General features: G+C 45.1%; 1 protein-coding gene across 1 annotated transcript in view; it reads left to right on the top strand.

The window, feature by feature from the left end:
- Positions 1-19,562, top strand: part of PLEKHG4 (pleckstrin homology and RhoGEF domain containing G4) — a 3,374,045-nt gene that overhangs the window by 951,649 nt on the left and 2,402,834 nt on the right. Inside the window, exon 7 of the mRNA XM_044079537.1 lies at positions 6,630-6,716. Within this exon, the coding sequence (XP_043935472.1) occupies positions 6,630-6,716 (87 nt within the window). The remainder of the gene's footprint in view (positions 1-6,629; positions 6,717-19,562) is intronic.

Here is a 19,562-nt window from a genome sequence, read left to right as displayed (position 1 = left end):
CTCGGCTCCATTCCCTGAGGTTCTCCCCAGAGCCGACAGAGCCCTTGGATCGGAGGCCTTCTTTGAGTTCGTCTCACAGGGTCAGATCCGAGTCGGTCGCCTCCTCACGGTCGACTCGAGTGTATCGGAGGTTGACGTATATAGGATGATGAGGAGATTCATTCAGACCCAAATCCAAATGGGAGTCTTGCCAGGCCCCTCTCCAGCCGGAGAGGGGACCTCCATGCCCTTCTTCCATCCCATCTCTCCTTCACCTATCCAACCAATGGTCTCGGGGTTTATGGATCCGTGCTGGGCATTCGGCACTGATGGTTCCTCCAGCCTCAACACCGGCCATTACCTTGAGTTCCTCGAATCAGACTTGTTTGGTTCCGAGCAACTCTCATGGGCAAGAACAGGGAGCCAGATCTGAGGGAACAGAGATGTCTTTGGCTCCGACTTGTTCGGATCCGAGCCGTTCCTTCTGTGCCCTGGCAACCTTGGCCTCTGCCCCAGTCCTCACGATGGAGCCGGGGAGAACTTCTTCCTTGTTGGTTGCCAAGGAGGTGCGCTCTCCTTTGGCCTTCGATGTGGTGGAGAGGGTACTGTCCCAAGGATTGAGACCCCAGCCCATTGCCTTGGACTCCACCCAGGCTGCCTTGGATTTGGTCACGACTCCCATCAGCTTGTCTCAAGCACAGCACATGCCAGCGGACCGCCAGTTGGATCCCATCGTGGAACACTCCATGACTTACAAGCCCTCTTCAGAGAGTCCCATTGAGGAGGCCCCACATAAGCATTCATGTAAGAGGAGGCACATGGACTCCCCCGAGTCCCTCACAGAAGATACTGACTTGGATAAAGGTGAGGGTTGCCCCAGGTCACCTCCGGAGGATGTCTCCTTTGGAGACATCATGGAAATCCTCCACCAGAGGGGAGGTTGGTCAGCCCCAAAACCCTCAACGGACGAGCAGTATTCTTGGAGGCCTTTGGCACGGGCCCATCTACATCCTGGGTGTCCTTTCCTGCAGATCCATTAGTGGAACTTATCACCACACGGGCATGGAAGGAGCCTGACACCATAGAGCCAATAGCCAAACACCCAGACAGGATCCTTTCTCCTCCCACAGACAGACAGGCTTGGTACAAGGGATCCCCTGTGGAGTGGATGCTGTGGTGGTGGTGGCGGCTGCCATCAAGAGAGAACTGTCTCAGGAAAGTTCTTCAGTCCACCCTCCGGACAAAGAGTCTAGGGCGGTGGATCGTTTTGGGAAGAGAGTCTTTTCTTCAGCGACATTTTCCATACGAGCGCTGAATTATTTGGCACACGTCATTTGACTCCAGCGAGACCTGGTCACGGAATTCGCTGTGTCGCCCCTAGAGTCCTTGTCGCCAGAGGACAAGCGGCTGTTCTTAGCGAAAATGTCGACTCTGAAATCCGTTTCTAACACATCCATGCGTCTTCTTTCCCATTCCATGGAAGGAGTGGCTAGGGACTGGTGTAGCTATGAGGCAGCACGCCTGGCTCAGACTCTGTCAATTCACGGATCCCTTCAAAGGGTCTTTTATGAATGTTCCCTTTGATGGTTCCTCCCGTTTTGGGAAGACAATTTGTGACACCTTGGTCCAGAGCGAGAAGGATGGGAAGACTGTCTGCCGTCGGTGTCTGCTTCTTTAGCCCTCAAAGATCCTTTTCTAGGAATCAGAGAGGGCAGAAGAAGATGTGGTTCCGAAAATCTCAGTTTTCCCGGGACACTCGGGACAACTACCCCCTAGAGGCAGAAGGGGACAAGGCAGATGCCACCCCAGAGGCAGAGTGGGTCTGAGGAACTTTGGGTCGAGGGAGACCTTCTCAGACCGACCTGCGCAGCAATCCTGAGGGGTTGTCCGACTGTCCTACTCTGGAGACAGTCAGGGGAAGATTGTCATTGCATCTAATGTTTGGGAGTCCATCACGATGGACCATTGGGTGCTCCAAATAATATCCAGAGGATACTCCATCCCGTTCATCTCCCCACCTATACAATCAAAGCGCCTCCCGGATGTCCCACCCACTCAAAGGGAGGCTGCAGCTCATGAAATTTCAAAGCTGCTTTACAGTCAGGCCATCGAATCGGTCCCCTCAGATCGGTCCGGATTAGGCGTTTACTCCAGGTTCTTTTTAGTGCCAAAAAAGACGGGGAACCTCAGACCCATATTGGACCTGTCTACCCTGAACCTGTCGGTAGCCAAGCAGAAATTCCGGATGGTCACCTTACAATCCATCCTACCTTATCTCCAAGGATACGACTGGATGTGCTCGATAGACCTCCAGGATGCTTACTACCACATCAAGATTTAAAGAAGCTCCAGGAGATTTCTTCGCTTCCGTCTGGGAGCCAATCATTTTCAGTTCAGAGCCCTACTTTTTGGTCTCACCACAGCCCCCAGGGTGTTTACCAAGGTTATGGCAGTAGTAGCGGCTCACCTGAGGCTTCAGGGAATTCAGGTGTTTCCTTACCAAGACGATTGGCTCCTCGCTGCTACCACCAAGCGTCTACTTTGCATGGCCAGAGACTCCTTCATGCATCTTGCAGTCAATTTAGGGATCACCATCAACATCTCCAAGTCCCACCTAAATCCGACACAGACCTTGGAATTCATAGGGGCACGGTTGGACACTCTACTATTACAAGTTTTTCTCACTCGGGACAGGATCCAGAACCTATGGGCCCATGTGTCAATGATCCTTGGCCCCAGGACACCGATGGCGAGCGACATTCTCCATGCCCTAGGCTCCATGGCAGCAGCAATTTCAATTCTACCATGTGCGTGTCTTCATATAAGGGTGCTTCAGTCGACCTTGGCAGTTCACTGGTCTTGGTTAGACCTCCCCATGGACTACCCTATACGGATCAGCAGAGCCTGCAAGACTTCTCTTCTCTGGTGGCACCAGTCACCAGAAATCATGGCAGGTTGTCCATTCTTAACATCCCCAGCCCAAGCCACAGTGACTACGGATGCCTCCCAGCTCGGGTGGGGGGCACTTTTTGGGAAGGACAGTCCAAGGCACGTGGTCCCAAACCGAGACCAGATTGCATATCAGTGTTCTGGAGATGAGGGCAGTGCTTATAGCGTTGCAAGCCTTTCATACTGTTCTCCCCCCGGGGGCAATTGCAGTTCAGTCAGACAACATGTCCATTGTCTGGTACATCAATAAACAAGGAGGGACCAGATCTTACCCTCTCTGCCACGAGGCCATGCGTGTGTGGGAGTGGGCGATTTCCACCCGTCTGTTTCTGATTGCAATGCACATCCCGGGATGCTCCAACATTTTAGCTGACAAATTGAGTCGAGCTATTCTAATGCCATACGAGTTGTCTCTGAAACAGTCAGTAGAGGAGGAGATCTTTCTATAGTGGGGTCACCTTTGCTGCGATCTCTTCGCATTTCCTTCCAACGTGAAGTGCAGTGAGTTCTTTGCTCTAATCCCCTCCCCAGGGGACTCCCCCAGAGATGCTCTAGTCCATGCTTGGCCTCCCGGGTTACTGTATGCCTATCCCCCGCTACCTCATCCTCATTGCCCTGTTCTGGCCTCGTCAGGCGTGTTTCCCCTTCTTCTGGTCTCATGCTCTAACTCCTCCACGGATTCTAAATCCCTACCCGGATCTCATATCCCATCCCTCGGGCATCAGTCCGACCAACCTGGACATACTCCAGCTGACGGCTTGGTTGCTCCAGTTCCCCTGATCGCTAGGACTCCCGGTTTATCATCTTCGGTGAAGAGTATTCTGGTGGCATCCCTCAAAGCTTCCACTAGGAAGGTTTATCGCAGCAAATGTAAACGCTTCTCTATTTGGGCTTCTCAGAGAAACATAGATCCATTTACTGCCCCGGTTCCTGCAGTCTTTGAGTTTTTGGCGTATATTTTTCTACAAGGGGCTAGCTCCTCCACAGTGAAAGTACAACTGGCAGCCATATCTAATTTTCACATCGATGAAAATTTCAATGCTCTGGCCTCCTTGAGATTGTGCGTGGCCTTTCTAAAAGGTACTTTTCTCTTGCGTCCCCCGGTTAAGAATTCCATCTCCACTTGGGACCTTACTCTAGTTCTGCAGGAATTGGTGGCACCCCTTTTTGAACCAGCAACATCATTAGACTTAAAATTTCTGTCCTGGAAGACAGCCTTTTTAGTGGCCATTACTTCGGCTAAAAGGGTTTCTGAGATCCAGGCTTTGCCTGCCATGCCCCCCTACTTGATTTTTCATAAAGACAGGGTTTCGCACGAACCTTTCTTTCTTACTGAAAGTGGCTTCTGAATCTAACATTAAATAGATGATTAATCTGCCTGTGTTCTTTCCAAATTTCCAGAACAAGGGGGAATATAAGCTGCACTTGCTAAATATTCATAGACAGCTTCATTTCTATCTACACAGGATTAAGCAATTTCGTAAGTCTGACCAATTATTCATGTCCTTTTCTAGACCCTTTTTGGGCAAGGCCATTTCCAAGGTCTCTTTAACCAGGTGGATTACACAATGTATACTGCAAGTCTATAGGGATAAAGGCCTATCCCCACCTGGTGCTATTAAAGCTCATTCCATCAGATCTATAGCAACATCTGCTGCTATTTGGTCTAGGGTTTCTCTGGATGATATCTGTGCAGCAGTGACCTGGGCAAGGTCATATACATTCATCTCTCATTATAAGCTGGATTTGATCTCTAGAGGGAGAGCATCCTTTGGCACTGCGGTGCTCAGGAATATCCTTCCATGAGGGCCTCCCAGGAGTTTTGGTAGCTGGGGACTCTGTCCCACAGGTTGCAGATAAATGAACTTAACTACTTCAGATAAAGAAGTTATGTACTCACCGTAACGTTCCATCTGAGTAGTTATACTTCATTTTCTGCAACTGTTCCTCCCTCCTTCCCCCGAACCTATTGTAGGTTAACGTTATTGAGTTGCTAATAGTTTGGTTAGTGGCAAACTCAGTCTGAGGGAAGATAGGAGAGGTGAGGGATTATGGGTAAGGGGAGGAGATGCTTGATAAAATGTTGCCGGCTTGGATCCGATATGGATCCGAATACCGACGGGTTGCAGAAAATGAAGTATAACTACTCAGATGGAACGTTATGGTGAGTACATAACTTCTTTTTTCTTTGCGTACTCTGTCTTTTAACTGTACTTTTTTTGAAGCACCTCTTCTTGAGTAGCCTTATACTCAGCCAGCTGATTCTTCATTTCATCCTGTGATTTGTTGAAGCTTTTTGTATGAGTTGATATATTCCTTCAGTGGGTCATTTATTTTAATGACATCTAAGCATATTTGATTTAATTTTCCTTTAAGTTATTTGAAGACATCTCTTATACCCAAGTTGAAGCATGAACTGCTTTTTTGCTGAACGGCTGTAAGATTCTTACCAGCTAGTGTCTTCAGTATTTTACAGTCCTGATCCGTGCCCTTCCTACAGATGCCGCATTTATTTCACTGAAAGTTATATATTTTCAGGTAAGGTGCAGCAGCTGTCTGCTCTTAACTCTTATTCGAGTTTGAATGCAAGAGCAGCTTCTTAAAGTTAAGAGATGCTTGAGTCCCTAGCTTATCATTAGTGGCCTTTGAGTGCTTGAAGTAGAACCTGCATCTTATATTTAGTTATAGTTGGTTGTTTTTCTTTCAACCAGTTAATCCCAGTGAGCACAAGTGTTCCTTTTGAGGGCAACCTGCAAGCATTGCCTCTAATTATATTTTCTTTGAGTTGGTGCAACTATGGAGGTAGTCTTTGTAGAGTCTGGTGGTGTGAGGGTAGATCCTGCCATATTAAGTGGTACATGTGGGCTTGCCCACCCCTACACAAGCACTGTTTTATTCTTCTTTTTTTGTGTCACAAGCAGTCTTCTTAGTGGGCACACTGTTTTTTTCTGTTTTCTATCTTCTGCTAAACATTTTTTGTTAGTGAGCAAATGACTGAATATAATTGGCTCGAGCAGATGGCACTTGGGTCATAAAGTATTTAATACTGTACCTGCCACATGTGACTGTCTGTAGAACATTGTTTTTGTTTTTTTTTTTGAAGAAACTGTAAACAACGTTTTAGGAAAATTCTTTCTACATGATGTAAATTTGAGTGCTTTTGTGTATTAGTTCCGTGTTCATGGGCTATATCATACAAGAACTGTAAATGTTCAGTGTTTTTGTTTGCAGGTTACACTGGCTTTAGATTCTGATCTCTTTTTGTTCTTGGTTTTCAGAGAAGGACCTGTCCTTGATCACAAAGAAAACAGCAGAAAACTGCATTATTATTGTTAAATAAAAAAATAAACATTTCAGAATACTGAACTACTGATAGTTTAACAGATTTAACAAAAAAATGTTCCAAAATCATTGGGCATGTAAGAAAACTTTGCCCGTTTGCATAACATCAATAAATATGTATATTCTTATTATTTTGTTTTGAGCTCCATTGCAGTTGGCTTATGGTTTAATGATTTGATTTTATTTCATACAAAACATAAGAATATGCTGCATCAGATCGAACATGTGTATTGCTATTTGTGACCTAATTTTACAGTGCACCCCTTTTAGTTTAAATTATTGGCAATTTTGTTATTACTTTTTTGCTTAGCACTTACAGATTATATTGTTTACTCACTGCACATTCTATTCCTTTTTAGGATGCTGTTCCCAACTGTATCCATGTTGTATTAGTACTTGCTGACAAAGATTTCTCTTTTCGTGTGGCAAAACCCACATCTGTACAGGTAGTTTGTTTTTTATTTTTTAATATGCAGTAGCACAAAAATTAAATCTGGCCTTTGTGTGTGAACTGATTATGAAACTTTGCAGAATTCAATAAGCTAACAACTAGCTTTTACTGGAATTAAAGTTGAAGATGCTAAAATGTAATGGGAGGCCTCAGTGACAAACCCATGGTCTAAACCCTTATCATGCAGAATGTAACAAGTAGCCAGCCAAGTCAACTGCTGCATACTATTACATTTATACAGAATATTACATTTTCTATCTTCTGCAAAGCATTTATTCTTAGTGGGCAGTTGGCTGTGAGTATAGTCGACTGGAGCAGATGGCATTTGGGTCATGTAGTAATTAATGTAGAGTACAAGTGCTGAAGACATTTTTAACTTCCCTCATACCGTATACTTGTAAGGCCTATTTTTACCAGACAGATAAAAAAAGTTACAGGCAACAATTAATAAAGAGGTAAACTAATTTATATGGAAGAGAAATGGACATGAGGTAGATGGGAAAATTAAACTCTCCACTGGGCCAAGGCAGTTTGAGACTAACATATTTAAAGGAGTATTTTAAGGCAGCACAATTCAGGTTGGTGTATCTCAGTCAAATGAGGACTACCAAACTAAATGGAAAATATAACATTGGCAGAGGGTGAGTAATCAAAGGACACAGAGACTCACACTTTGGACACATGCATTATGGAAAAACCTTAACTAGTATACATTGTTTATACATAGTCAGGATAGCAGAAAATGTTCTAAACACTAAAAAAATAAAAAATAAATAAAATGATATAGAAGAGAAATTATACCAAATGGTGCACCTGAAACAGAAGATAGACATAGGGTTGTTAGTGATAAATGGAAAAGAAAAGTGTAATACCCAAGATATATGGAACAGATTAGCTTCACAGAGAAAGGGGTGGAATAGTAGAAAGGCTTGGGGGAAATTTAATTTATATCCTAGGGATGTAAATTAAATTCTCCAAGCTGCTGTTTAACTTTTGTTTAGTTTTTACTATTTTGTATTTAAAATTTGCTTAGTTTGATTCTGTTTCCACTATGTATTGTACTTCATATTATAGAGCTTGTACTATGTATTATTTGAGCTTTTCTCCCCGGGCCTCCACTGAAAATGGGCTCTTTGAGCCCAGTGGACCTCCCCGGTCATCAAACTGGAAATAAATAAATAAAATAAATAAATAATATAGCCAAATTAAAACAGCTAAAACAAGAGAGGAGTGCTAAATGGCCAGAGTTAGTAAGATACTTATTTTGGACCTAGAGCATAAGAGGTAAATAATAGGAAGATAGGATTAGAATAAAGTAGAGCATAAGAAATGCCACATGATAATTGTATGAACCAGGCAGTTTTGGAGAACAAAATTAGTGGAGAGGTTGCTAACGAACAATGGCAAGAAATTTGCAGGAAGCCTAAGCATGCAGCTAAATCCAGGCTTTTCAGAATATTTGTCAGGAGATGTTTGTATATGTTATTTGTACTTTTATACTCCCAGTTCATTACAGAAAATATTTCCTCAGGTGGGGATACAGATGCTGAAGGCACAGAAAGAATGAAAAGAGAATTAGAATATTTTCTGGAACTGTTCAGAACTGACTAACTTTAAGAAAGCCATACAGAATGTTGCAATACGGATATTTGGCAAACATGTTACATGAAACAAAGAAACAATGTATTTTAGCTGTGACACTGAAATCTAAATTATAAAAAAAAGCTGTGAACTGAGTATACAGTTAGTTGTTAGTAGCAAAAAAAACAATTAACAGAAAAAAGAAGTCAACTTAACTAACAAATTGTGCACATTAATAAATATCATGAAAGAGGGGAAAGACCTGGAGTTCCAAATTTTATTAGCAGGGGCAAGTAAACCTCATCTTAATAAACAGCAATTGTGGGAACATTTCATACAAAATAATGTCAAGAATGATTAAGGAAATAGAGTGATTAAGGAAAATTAACAAAGAAGGACTTGAAGAGGGACTGGCTGGCAGGTGAGAATGTAACTAGAAGTATAAATGAATAACAGATGTTTGAGAAATAGCTTGAAATGTGAATGTTATCTATGTATGAAGGTATAAGGTATATAATAAACTTTATGCTTATGATAAAAGCAAACCAAGAACTGGAAAAAAGTTGTTAATGAGTGTCACTCATCTGGTCAGGATAAACAGACAAACATTCGTGGGTTCAGTTCAAGCAGCTTTATTACACAAAAACACATTAGAAATTACGCTTTGTAACGTAAACTTAAATAAACTTATAAACAGACTGACTACCACACTCATACATGTTAATACTCTGGCTGTTCTCTCAAAATGGCAGTGCTGCATGCACGGTCTCACTATTTATATGTATGTGCTTACATCTGGAAATGCTTCTTAAAGGTACATACACACACTCTGATCTGCATCCAACCTCTTTGAGAAATAGTCCATATACTAAATGACAGTATTCAATGACATGCAATTTACAGAAAATATCTTTTGACATGCAGTTATACAGAACTAATTATTTGATATGCAGTCATACAAAATCAGACACACATAAAACGAGCATGCCCAGGTTGCTGTATATTTTACACTAGATCTGAAGTAGTTAACTTCATTTGATCAGCAACCTGTGGGTATCGGATCCGACCCGGATCCAAGCCGGCAGCTTTCCAAGCTAGAGTTCCGAGCTCCAAGCTCCTCCCCCTTACATATAATACCCTGCTACCTCCCTCCAGTCCCTAGATCTCATTTGCCGCGGCTTCTTGAAACACGAGTGATGAGCTCCTGGTGGTTTTGTGAGTGGTTTCATAGGGTTTTTTTACTTTGTTTTTTCACATAAAATTGTGCGTGTGTGTGTATTAGTCGACCCTTAGTTTATTTAGCTTAAATTGTTTTAGTAGTCAGTTAGTCTTAACCTTTCCCTTCCCCTTATCTGTGTGTGGGTGTGTGTGTGTGCGTTGTCATGGCCAAAGGCCCTAAGGCCGTATTTTCTAAATGCTCTGAGTGTGGCCATAAGCTGTCCCCAGCCGATGGCCACACTCAGTGCGTTATTTGCCTGGGGGTTGCTCATTTATCATCAGGCTGCCTGATCTGTGCTGCCTTCAACCCCCGGGCTTTGAGGGACAGGAGGACAAAGTTAATCCTTGTGGGCCTGTTGCCTCGGATTCTGCTTTTTCTTCCTCTCCCTCAGTGGCACCAGCCGCGACTGTTCAGCCTACTGTTCCTTCTCCCCTGGCTGGGACTCAAACTCCCACTGTGTCCCAGGGAGAAAGGGACACCAGTAAGAAAGATAGACATTGAGAGAAGGAAAGAGACAGGGAGAGGCATAGGAGCCATAAGCGGCGTGCCGATTCTGCCCCCTCGGCCCCGCCGGCTAAGCAGCTCTTTTCTCCCGTGAAGGTCTCTGGGTCTTCCCCCTCTCGGCTCCATTTTCCACGTTTCTCTCCGGAGCCGGAGGAGGAGACCCGGTTACCTTCGAGGTCATCGAGGCAGCCTTCCCGGCCAGCCTCGGCGGCTTCTTCTAGATCAACTAGGAGCCTTTCGGATGCAGACATGGACCGGATGATGCGTCGCTTCCTCCAGGCCCAGATGCAGATGGGAGTTCTCTTCCCTCCCCCCCTACAGGGGGGGGGGTGCTCTGCCCCTTTCTTTGCCCCCATTGCTCCTTCTCCGATCCATTATCGGGTTTCGGAGCCGTCTGTGCCAATAGTAATCGCTACTTTGACGCCGGCTGTACCCTCGAGTTTGTTGGGTCCTTTTTTGGATCTGAGCTCCCAGGGCCGTGAGCCAAGCCTCGGATCCAGAGGGGTGAGTATGTCTTCGGCTCCGATGCGGTCGGAGCACACTTTTCTTTCGGGTCCGATCACTTTGGCGGCGCCGATCCACACATCGGAGCCAAGGGGGCTGCTCTTGGATCCTAGGGAGGGCGGTTCACCTTCGGCCTTCGACGTCGTGGAGAGGGTCCTCTCGAGGGATTCGAGGCCCCAGGTTCGTGCTACGGATCCACCTGCCATTCCTTCGCAGACGGGCCTGTCTTCCATCATCCTGCCACAGGGACAGCCTGCATCTATGTCCAAGATGGTTCACCTAGAGGAACAGTACCTGGTTGGTGAGCCCTCCTCAAACAACCCCTTCCCCCCCGAAGAGGCTCCTCACAAATGAAAGTGTAAATGGAGGCACTTGGACTCCCCCGAGTCCCTCACGGAAGACACTGACTTGGAGGAAGTTGAAGGTTCCCCCAGGTCACCCCCCGAAGATGTCTACTTTGGAGACATCATGGAGATGCTGCGCATTAGAGGGGGTTGGTCAGCCCAAAAACCTTCCTCGGATGAGTCTGTGTTTCTGGAGGCATTTGACACAGGCCCATCTACCTCTTGGGTGTCCCCTCTGGCCGACCCACTGGTAGATCTTATAACTACCAGGGCGTGGAATGAGCCGGACACTTTAGAGCCGATCCCCAGGAGACCAGATAAAGTCCTTAGTCCCCCGACAGACAGAACGGCGTGGAGCAAAGTTTCCCCAGTAGATGCCATGGTGGTGGCGGCTGCCACCAAGAAGGAACTGGCTCAGGATAGTTCCTCGGTACATCCTCCCGGCAAGGAGTCTCGGATGATGGACTGCATTGGAAAGCAGATGTTTGCTTCAGCCACCTTCTCCGTAAGGGCGCTGAACTACTTGGCACACGTGATTCGCCTTCAGCGGGATCTAATCAAAGAGTATGCTGGGTCACCCCCGGAGTCCATGTCGGCCGAGGACAAAAGAACCTTCTCTGCACGAATGGCCACTCTAAAGTCAGTATCCAACACTTCTATGCGGCTTCTCTCCCATGCCACAGAGGGGGCGGCTAGAGCCAGCGGAGCAGGCATTGCCTTGCGGCGTCATGCCTGGCTCCGTCTTTGTGATTTTGCGGAACCCTTCAAGGCGTCCTTCGCGAATGCTCCCTTTGACAGTTCTACCCTGTTTGGTAAGACTGTCCGTGATACGCTACTCCAGAGCGAGAAAGACAGGAAGACGTCTGCCATCAGAATCTGCTTCTCGGCTCCTCAAAGGCCCTTCTCCAGGAACCAGAGAGGACAAACGAAGATGTGGTTCCAGAAATCTCAACAATCCCATTTTGCTCCGGACCCTTCGTCCTTCAGAGGCAGGGGGAGGACAAGGCGGATGCCAGCACAGAGGCAGAGGGGGGCCGAAGAATTTCGGGTCGAGGGAACCTTTTTCCGACCGACCCATGCAGCAACCCTGAGGGGTTGCCCGACTGCTCCTCTCTGGAGGCAGTCAGGGGGCATTTCTCGGAACACCTAGCACATTGGGAGTCCATCACGACAGATCGCTGGGTGCGCCGAATAATATCCGGAGGCTACTCTATTCCCTTCGTGAACCCTCCCCCTCAGTTGGGGCGCCTCCCCGATGTCCCACCCAGTCAGTGGGAGGCAGCAGCTTTAGAGATGAAAGAGCTGCTAAGAAAGAGAGCCATCCAGCATGTCCCCCCAGGCCAGTCTGGATCAGGCAATTACTCCAGGTTCTTTTTGGTGCCAAAAAAGACGGGGGACTTGAGGCCAATTCTTGACCTGTCTACATTGAACCTGTCCGTTGCCAAGGAGAAATTCCAGATGGTTACCATTCAATCTATTCTCCCCCTTCTGCAGGAGAACAACTGGATGTGCTCCATAGACCTCAAGGATGCGTACTATCACATTCTAATGAACAGGCGATCCAGGAGGTTTCTCCGCTTTCGGTTGGGGGCCAGTCATTATCAGTTCAGGGTCCTCCCTTTCGGCCTCACCACAGTCCCCAGGGTGTTCACCAAGGTCATGGTAGATGTAGCGGCCCACCTGAGGCTTCAGAGAATACAGGTCTTTCCTTACCTGGACGACTGGCTCCTCGCCGCTCCCACCAGGCATCTACTATGCTCAGCCAGGGATTATTTCATGCGTTTGTCCCACCAGTTGGGAATCACTAATTACAAAAAAATCGTCCCTTCAGCCTGCTCAGGTCCTGGACTTCATAGGGGCCAGAATAGACATGCTTCAGTCCAAGGCCTTCTTGACTTCGGACAGACTCCACAACCTAACTCTACATGTCTTAGCCCTTCTGCAGTCTCTGGCCCCACCAGTGGAATTAGTCCTGAGGGTCTAAGGTCTATGGTGGCGGCTATCAACCTTTCACCCCTAGCCCGCTTGAATATGAGGGTTCTTCAGTGGACCTTGCAGGTCCAGTGGTCCATCCTTCGACATCCGTTGTACTCCCCAATTCCCCTCAGCAGGGTTTGCTCCATTCCCGAGAGCTTCGGGAAGGGCAGCTTTTTTTGATGTGTCTACCCCAAGCCACATTGACCACGGACACTTCTTGCCTAGGGTGGGGGGGTTGCATTGCATGGGCAGAACTGTCCAAGGCATGTGGACTCCAACAGAGACCGTTTTGCATATCAGTGTTCTGGAGATGAGGGCAGTGCTTCTAGCGTTGCAAGCTCTCCATGCCCTTCTTCCTCTATGGACTATTGCAATTCAGACAGACAATATGGCAGTGGTCTGGTACATCAACAAATAGGGGGGAACCAAGTCTTACCCCCTTTGCCAAGAGGCCATGAGAGTTTGGGAGTGGGCGATATCCACCAACCGTTTTCTGCTAGCAACGCACATTCCAGGTCGGTCCAACATTTTAGCGGTCAAGCTGAGTTGAACTGTCCTCTCACCTTATGAGTGGTCTCTGAACCCCTTAGTAGTGAAACAGATCTTCCTCAAATGGGGTCATCCTTGCTGAGATCTGTTTGCATCGCCTTTGAACGCAAAGTGCAGTGAGTTTTTTGCTCTAATCCCTCCACCGGGAGTGACCCGCAGAGACGCTGTAGTTCATGCTTAGTCATCCGGTCTTCTTTATGCTTATCCTCCTTTCCCGTTAATGACAAAATTCTTGCAGAAAGCTCGTCGGTTGGGTAGCAAGGTTGTCCTCATAGCCCCAGTCTGGCCTCGTCAAACCTGGTTCCCATACCTGTGGTCTCATCTCATAGCTCCTCCCTCATAGCTCCTCCTTGGATCTTAGATCCCATTCCGGATCTGATTTCTCATCCTTCGGGATTGAAAACTCCGAACCTGGATGACCTCAAGCTTTCCGCTTGGTTGATCCAGTTCTTTTAGTGGCTAGGACTCCCGGCATTTTGTCCACAGTTAAATCCATCTTGGTGGCGGCACATAAGCCTTCTTCCAGGAAAGTCTACAACAGTAAATGGAAACGTTTTTCTATCTGGGCTGGGCAAAGGAATTTGGACCCCTTTACGGCTCCCATTCCAGCAGTACTTGAGTTCTTATCCCACATTTTTCATCAGGGGGCCAGTTCTTCAACTGTGAAGGTTCAAATGGCGGCCATTTCCCACTTCCACATCAGAGACAATCTTGGTCCCTTAGCTTCCTGTAAGATCTGTAAGACCTTCTTGAAAGGTACCTTTCTTTTAAGACCTCCTGTCAAGAATGCGGTTCCTCCGTGGGATCTAACTTTAGTGCTCCAGGCTCTTACTGGCCCCCCCTTTGAGCCTGCAGCTTCGGTTGACTTAAAGTATTTGTCTTGGAAAACTGCCTTCTTGATTGCTATTACCTCAGCTAGAAGGGTATCGGAGCTTCAGGCCCTTTGTACTAAACCTCCGTATCTTGTCTTCCATAAGGACAGAGTATCCCTTAGGACTAATCCCTTTTTACCTAAAGTGGCTTCCAAGGCTAACATCAACCAATCCATTAATCTGCCTGTTTTCTTTCCTAACTACCAGAACAAAGGAGAGTACAGACTACATTCATTAGACGTGCATAGACAATTGCACTTTTATTTGCACAGAACAGCTGCCTCGCGTAAGTCGGAGCAGCTCTTTGTTTCCTTTGCTAAGCCATCTTTGGGTAAACCAGTAATGAAGGTGACTCTAGCTAGGTGGATATCTCACTGCATTTTACTCGCGTACAAAATTTCTGGTCGGCCTGAGCCCGTGGGGGTTCATGCTCACTCTACTCGTTCTATGGCTACCTCTGCTGCCTTTTGGTCAAGGGTACCCTTGGATGACATTTGCTCAGCAGCTACTTGGGCTTCCTCTCATACTTTTATTTCTCATTATAAATTAGATCTGATATCCAGAGGGAGGGCAGCCTTTGGCTCTGCAGTGCTCCAGAATATTCTTCCTTGAGGACCTCCTAAGTTTTTGGTAGCTGGGGACTCTGTCCCACAGGTTGCTGATCAAATGAAGTTAACTACTTCAGATAAAGAAGTTATGTACTCACCATAACGTTCCATCTGAGTAGGTAACTTCATTTGTCAGCAACCAACCCCCCCCCTCCGTCCCCCTAACCTGTAGTTCGTTACCTGAATAATTAAGTGATTCACTCCTAGTAGGTATCAGGTTAGGATGTTCAGGTTGTTGCTTGTTTTAGCGCTGTCTGATAATTGGGCAAACTTGATGTGAGGACTGGAGGGAGGTAGCAGGGTATTGTGGGTAATGGGGGGGAGCTTGGAGCTCGGATCTCTAGCTTGGAAAGCTGCTGGCTCGGATCCGATACCCACAGGTTGCTGACAAATGAAGTTACCTACTCAGATGGAACGTTATGGTGAGTACTTAACTTCTTTTTCTGGAAATACGACCTGATCGTGTAACATGAAAATCAGAATTGATCTAGCAATGGGGACCATCTTTAAGGAATGTTCAATTTTTGGGGACATCTGGGACATCATCAGGAACGAGAATGGATACTGAGACATGTTCTTCTGTATGAACATTGTCAGTGTTGCTCTGAGATCTAGAGTCTGTATCACAGGTATGATGCTGCAATATTGTTTCTGATACAGGAAGAGGATGTCTCCAGTTTCTCCTCTATTCTATACCCTCAGATTCCACTAAGTAGGATCTTGGCTCGCCACATATACCTCTCACTTGACCAATTTGATTAAAACCTTTTGCCATTTGCATCCTGACTGTCTCTCCTTCTTTTAACGGACAAAGAAATCTGTTTGTTTTATTTTAGCTGGAGTTCTGAGAAGAACACTTCTTAAAAAGTCGGGCTTTGAGTTCTCTGTTGTTTTTAGCATTATGCACCAACAAACTAGAACTGATAGGCAAGGTTGTTCTGGTTTGCCTAGATAGAAATCTTTGAGCAGGCAAGTCAAGTAGGTTGTCATGGGGTATATTTCTGAGACTGAGTAAATTCAAGAAGATATCGGTATTGTCACGCTTTGACAGCTCTAGTAATTGCTTTGTACTCTGTACTGCACATTCAGCAAGGCCATTTGACTGTGGGTATTCAGGACTGCTAGTAACATGAATAAAGTCCCACTTTTTTTGCAAATCTCTGAAGCAATTTAGTGGTAAACTGAGAACCGTTGTCCGAAATAACTTTGTGTGGACTACTATGGACTGAGAAATGATGTTTCATCTTAGTAATAAAAGCACTGGAAATATGGGTAGGTAGCAAATCAATCTCAAACCAGTTCGAATAAGAATATGCCAACACTACGTAATGATGATTGTTCCACTCAAGTATATCATTTGCTACTGTTGACCAAGGTAGTTCGAGAATTTGGTTTAACTGAAGTGGCTGTTTTTGCAAATGCGGTTTAGTACTGTTGCATACTGAACAAGAAGAAAGCACTTTATCAATGTCTTTTGATAGAGAAGGCTAAAATACTAGTCCTCTCGCCCTTCTTTTGGTAAAATTGGACCATGGGTGGCCACGACACAAAATCTGATTGTATTTGCGTTGCAAGGAAGTAGGAGCAATACTTTTTGGACCTTTGAAAATTATACCATCTTCCATTAGCATCTCATCTCTGTATAGAAAATAAGTTTGCACTTCTGGTGGTACACAGGATTGCTTCGACGGCAATCCTACATTGATGAAGTGGCTGAGCTTTTACAAAATTGGCTCAGTCTTTGTATGATCTCATCAAGTCTTGTGATAGAAAAATTCCACACTTCCATGACATCAAAGTCAGAATTCTCTGAATCAGGCTGTTCCGTGGTATTTGTGGGCGATGTGGATAAGGTGTCAGCCAGATAAAGAAGTTTCCCTTTTGTATAGATGATTTTGAAATTATACTTTTGCAATTTAAGCATTATTCTTTGTAGTCTTGCTGGAGCTGAATGCATAGGCTTCTTTAAAATAGTCACTAGAGTTTGATGGTCAGTTTCTATCTGGATAGCTTGGCCATAAATATAGTCATGGAACTTTGAACATGCGAACACAATTGCCAAAAATTCCTTCTCAATTTGAGCATACTTCTTCTTAGTTTGGGTAAGAGTAATAGATGTATGGGCAACAGGATCTGCCCTCTTGAAGAATAATTGCACCAAGACCGAACTTTGAAGCATCACAGGAAAGAAGTACTGGTCTGTGGACATCATAGTATTTTAATGTAGACGGGTTAGCAGTTTGCTGTTTGAGGTTGTCAAATGCTTTCTGGTGCTGTTCTGACCATGACCATTCAACATTTTTGTATGACAACTGTCTTAAAGGCGTTGATAATTCACTAAGATCAGGGATAAATTTACCGAAATAGTTAACCTTACCAAGAAAACGCTGTAAAGCTTGGACATTGTCTGGAGCTAGCATCTCAAGAATGGCTGTTTGCTTGGAAGGGTCTGGACGTAAGCCTGTACTGGTGACCTACATAAGTAACTTCTGGTAATCTGAATTTGCATTTCAGAGGATTGAGCTTTAAATTTACTTCACGCGCTCTGTCCAGAACTTTCCTGAGATTTCTCTCATGCTTTGCTTCATCATTGCCTCCAACCAGTAAATCATCAACTATTATAGCACACGGGTAGCCTGAAAAAATTTGCTCCATTGCATGCTGAAAGACTTCACTGGCAGAATTTAATCCAGAAGACATCCTGAAGAATCTATATCTACCAAATGGGGTACTGAATGTAGACAGCAGTGAAGATTTGCGATCAAGCATCACTTGCCAAAATGAACTCTTTGCTTTTAAGACAGAAAAAACAGTGGCATTTGGCATGAGTGTGGCAATTTCCTCGGCTGTATGCATAGGATGATGAGGTGTTTTTAATGCCTTGTTCAAGTCTCTTGGGTCAGTGTGTATTCTGATTTCATCTGCATTTTTCTTAGGAGCAGCTACCATGGAAGATGCCCACTCAGTTCTGTTACTGGACAAATCACACCTTGCTGCACCATTTTGTCTAACTGGACATTGAATTTGTCCTGCATAGGTAGTGGAACATTTCTTGCTGGTCTGACCACTGGAGTGACCTCTGGGTCTACTTTTATGGAGTACACAGCTGAACGTTTGCCTAACGTGTCATCAAAAACATCAGCATACTCTGAGAAAATAGTGTCAGTAGAGCTGGAACTGGGGCGTGCTTACATGATGGACTTCTTTGGTAAAAGAAAGCAGTTTCATTCTTAAACTGTCTTTGAGACCTAATAATGACTGCACAGGTTGCCTGACTACATAAAACTGCAAGCTGTAACTTTTCCTAGCCAAATAGCATGAAAGCACTACTGAGCCTCTGGTTTGACTTTGTTCACCTCCATAAGCAACAAGCTTCGCACAGTTGGCCAAGTTAAGTTGCTCACTAGCCTTCACTTTAGCAAATGTCTCTGCTTGAGCTCTGTGGTCTTGCCATTGATCAGGACAGTAGAAAATACTTCATTCTTTGCCAGCAAATCTACTGCATTAACCTTTTCACTGATCACTGATACACCATCTACATAGAAAGTAGGGTTGCAGCTCTGTACATGATCAACTTGCTTTTTTGAGTGACCTTTCTTAATAACTGAACGAGGCTTGCTTGATTTACAAAACATTTGAATATGGTTCCATTTTTTACACTTGAGGAATTGCTGACCAAATGCTAAGCACCTCTCTCTTTTAGACTCACGGTTGGCTCCACTATTAGGGCAATTAACAGTAAGACTTGACTTGGGTTTTGCTGGCTCGCCTTATAGTATACTGAGCATGCCCTTTTTACTGAGCTAGTCTTGGAACTTGCTACATAGTTATGAGTTCTGCCTGCTAGACCTGCAGGGGTTGCAGCTGCCATGTGTTTAGGCCTGTTTCTGCTTGCCACGTGTTGCATGCTGTGTACGTTTGCTCTAGAGGCTGTCGAAACTATGCTTTTATCACTTGCAAGCATACTTGTGTGCCTTTCTCTGAGCTCATGGATTTGACAAATCTCTATGGCTGTGCTTAATGTTAAATCACTGTCATGAAGCAAAATCTTTCTCACTGCAGCATTAACACCACACACAAGCCTGTCCTTTATTAACTCTTCTTTCAAGTCACCAAATCTGCACGTTCTAGCCTTGTTTCTCAAGTCAGCGATATAAGCTGCAAAAGTTTCACCTGGCTTCTGGTCTCTTGTATAAAGTAAGTGCCTCTCTAAAGTAACATTTGTCTGGAGATTGCACATTTCTCTAAATTTACATTTTAAGCCCTCGGGGTACTCCCTTGATTCAGCCGATACCACAGTATGGTAGTTTCTCCCTCTCTTGCATGCACCTCTTTTTCAGAAAAAGCTGCTTGTATGAAAATATTGTATACCTGCTCAGATACTCACCATTTCTCTGCTATATTATGATCAAACACAAGTGGACTTGGTCTGCGAAATGCTTCTGCAATATCAACAGACACTAGTGAAGGTGCTTGAAATTATGTACGCACATAAACACACATATATATATATGCCAGAACTTTATGCCAGTACTTGTAATTATGCCCAATAGCACAACAAACTCTTTGAAATAACTGTATTTTGCCAAGTAAGTATCCATAGCACAAGACCAGTTTGAAATCACTGTATTTTGTGAAACCACTCTTTATCAGTGTAAGAAATACTTTGAAATGACTGTACTT

The sequence above is a fragment of the Protopterus annectens genome, chromosome 8.part0 (genome assembly GCF_019279795.1).
Source record: "Protopterus annectens isolate FY-2018-M chromosome 8.part0, PAN1.0, whole genome shotgun sequence".
NCBI lineage: Eukaryota > Metazoa > Chordata > Ceratodontiformes > Protopteridae > Protopterus > Protopterus annectens.
The sequence above is the reverse complement of the archived record's forward strand: the minus strand, read 5'-3'. Positions and strand labels throughout refer to the sequence as shown.